This window comes from Monopterus albus, unplaced genomic scaffold (assembly GCF_001952655.1).
Source record: "Monopterus albus unplaced genomic scaffold, M_albus_1.0 scaffold31.1, whole genome shotgun sequence".
In the NCBI taxonomy this organism is placed as follows: Eukaryota; Metazoa; Chordata; class Actinopteri; order Synbranchiformes; family Synbranchidae; genus Monopterus; species Monopterus albus.
Genome location: NW_018127911.1, coordinates 83,762 through 85,812, shown reverse-complemented (window position 1 = coordinate 85,812; position 2,051 = coordinate 83,762). Strand labels below are relative to the sequence as shown.

The following is a 2,051-nucleotide window of genomic DNA, read 5'->3' as shown; positions in this document are numbered from 1 at the left end:
TTTGTTTTCCCTTTAAAATGTTTTAATCACTTTTCAGCTATATATACAGGAGATTGGACACAATGTGCAGGGTCCATCCATTTCAGTGCATCTGACAAATATTCTAAAAAGTAACTGGAGGTTGCTGCCTCCTCCACACTGCCCACCCAAGGTATGTTCATTCTTGGTTCAATACAGTAGCCAGAAGACTTTAATGTTGATTATAAAAAAATCATTTGTCACTTTTCTATATTTGCATATTCCTAAATGTGATGTTATATAAATGAAACCACTGGTAGCATAATTGCATCAGGAATGAGTGACAATGTATGTTCCTTAAAATAAGGACAATGCGCAACACTTTCGAAAACATTGGTTATCTTTTGCAATGACTTTTGTGTCAATATTGGTCATAAAAAAACATCTTACCTTCATAATCTATAATACAAATATGAACAGTTCCAGTAAAATTGTTTTCATTGTAACACCAGGTGTACAGTTTGATGAAGCAGTGCTGGGCGTACAACTTCGATGAGCGGCCGTGTTTCTCCAGCCTGGGAAACCAAATTGAAGTGATCATGCAGGATGAGAGAGAGAACCCTAAAGGCTGACAGGGAGCCTTGTTACACCTTGCAGCTGAACTCAGTCTGAAATGATTCAGTTTTATTCACTTTACCAGTGGAAATTCAGTATCACAGTACACAACACTGAACAACATTCAGTTATGTAGGCATTCACGTACTGACTTTTTATTGACAGATAATACAATATGAGCATTTGCAGGCCGCTCCTTAAACACTCAGGTGAAGCTCACTTTATGTTGTTTTCCCAGATATATAACAGGCACATTCACAAATGAGGTGAAGAAAGATTGCCATGAACTCCACTGTTGCATAAACATGAGAAGTCATATTGCTTATGCAAGAGCAGGCTTGTTGATAGCTGTTAATTAAACAGTGTTTGTTAGCCAGTACACTTTTTAAAATAGCATTTAGTGTGTGACCACAAAATACTAATGGCAGAAAAATAGAAGTTACTTGTATGTCACCTCAGTTGTGACTACAGTACATGCTTGGACCATTAGAAGGTGTGACATTTACAAAATACACAGCAAGAGTGATAAAAATAAAGACTGTCCCTAACCACGCTGTAAGTCTTCCTGCTAATATTTTCTTATCTAAAACTTTGTTTTTAATAAGGGCTCCAAAGAATTACAGAAACTGAAAAAGGATCAAGCTTTGTTTAAGAAATGTATGGCAAAAAATGAAATTTGCATCTTATATTTTGCCTTTCTGCATTTATACTGTTAATATTACAGTGAAGATGTTTTTTGTTTTGTACTCTTATTTACTTTTTCCATGTTTGAAATACCAATTAAAACAATATGTTCTAATGTGAATGAGGAACTTCAAGTTTTCACTTTTCTATTCAAGTAGTCCGACCTTTATTTAATAAAGATAATCACCTTTATTGGCCAAGTATGTTACACACAAGGAATTTGTTTCCGGTACAGAACCGATGGCAGCCATCTGCGGCGCCACCTCAACCGACAGCTCTAACCATCGGGGGGGTTCAGTGTCTTGCCCAAGGACACTTTGCCATGTGGACTGCTGGTACCGAGATTCGAATCTTCAACCTTCTGGTTGGGAGACGACTGCTCTACCACCGCACCACTGTCACCTTTCCTTTCTTAATACACCATGAGTATTGTCACTTTGCTCCACTGCTGTGCAAAAGCTACATATCGTCATCAACGAACCTTTATCATGTGATGTAAATGAGACGAGATGCAACGTAAATGCTGGTCATGTGACGATGACTATAATTAAATGTATAATGCAATATTGTTGACGAAAAAAACGAGACTAAATGTGGTTTACAAAATAAAAACTATGCCAAAATGTGTCTTCATTTTCGTTGACCAAAACGAGACAAAATGTAGGTTTGGCTAAAAGAACATTTTGGTTTCGTCTACACTACTAGGTACTTATACTATATTGACTGGGTTAAATAAACTTGCAATATTAAAAGAGGCTAAAATACAATTTTCATTGACTAAAACTAGATGAAAA

General features: G+C 36.5%; 1 protein-coding gene across 1 annotated transcript in view; it reads left to right on the top strand.

The window, feature by feature from the left end:
* The window catches only part of jak3 (Janus kinase 3 (a protein tyrosine kinase, leukocyte)), a 34,564-nt gene extending 33,069 nt beyond the window's left edge, over positions 1-1,495 (top strand). The window contains exons 26-27 of the mRNA XM_020596636.1: positions 38-151; positions 471-1,495. Coding sequence (XP_020452292.1) covers positions 38-151; positions 471-590 — 234 coding nt within the window. The 3' untranslated portion in view covers positions 591-1,495. The remainder of the gene's footprint in view (positions 1-37; positions 152-470) is intronic.
* The last annotated feature ends 556 nt before the right edge of the window (positions 1,496-2,051 follow it).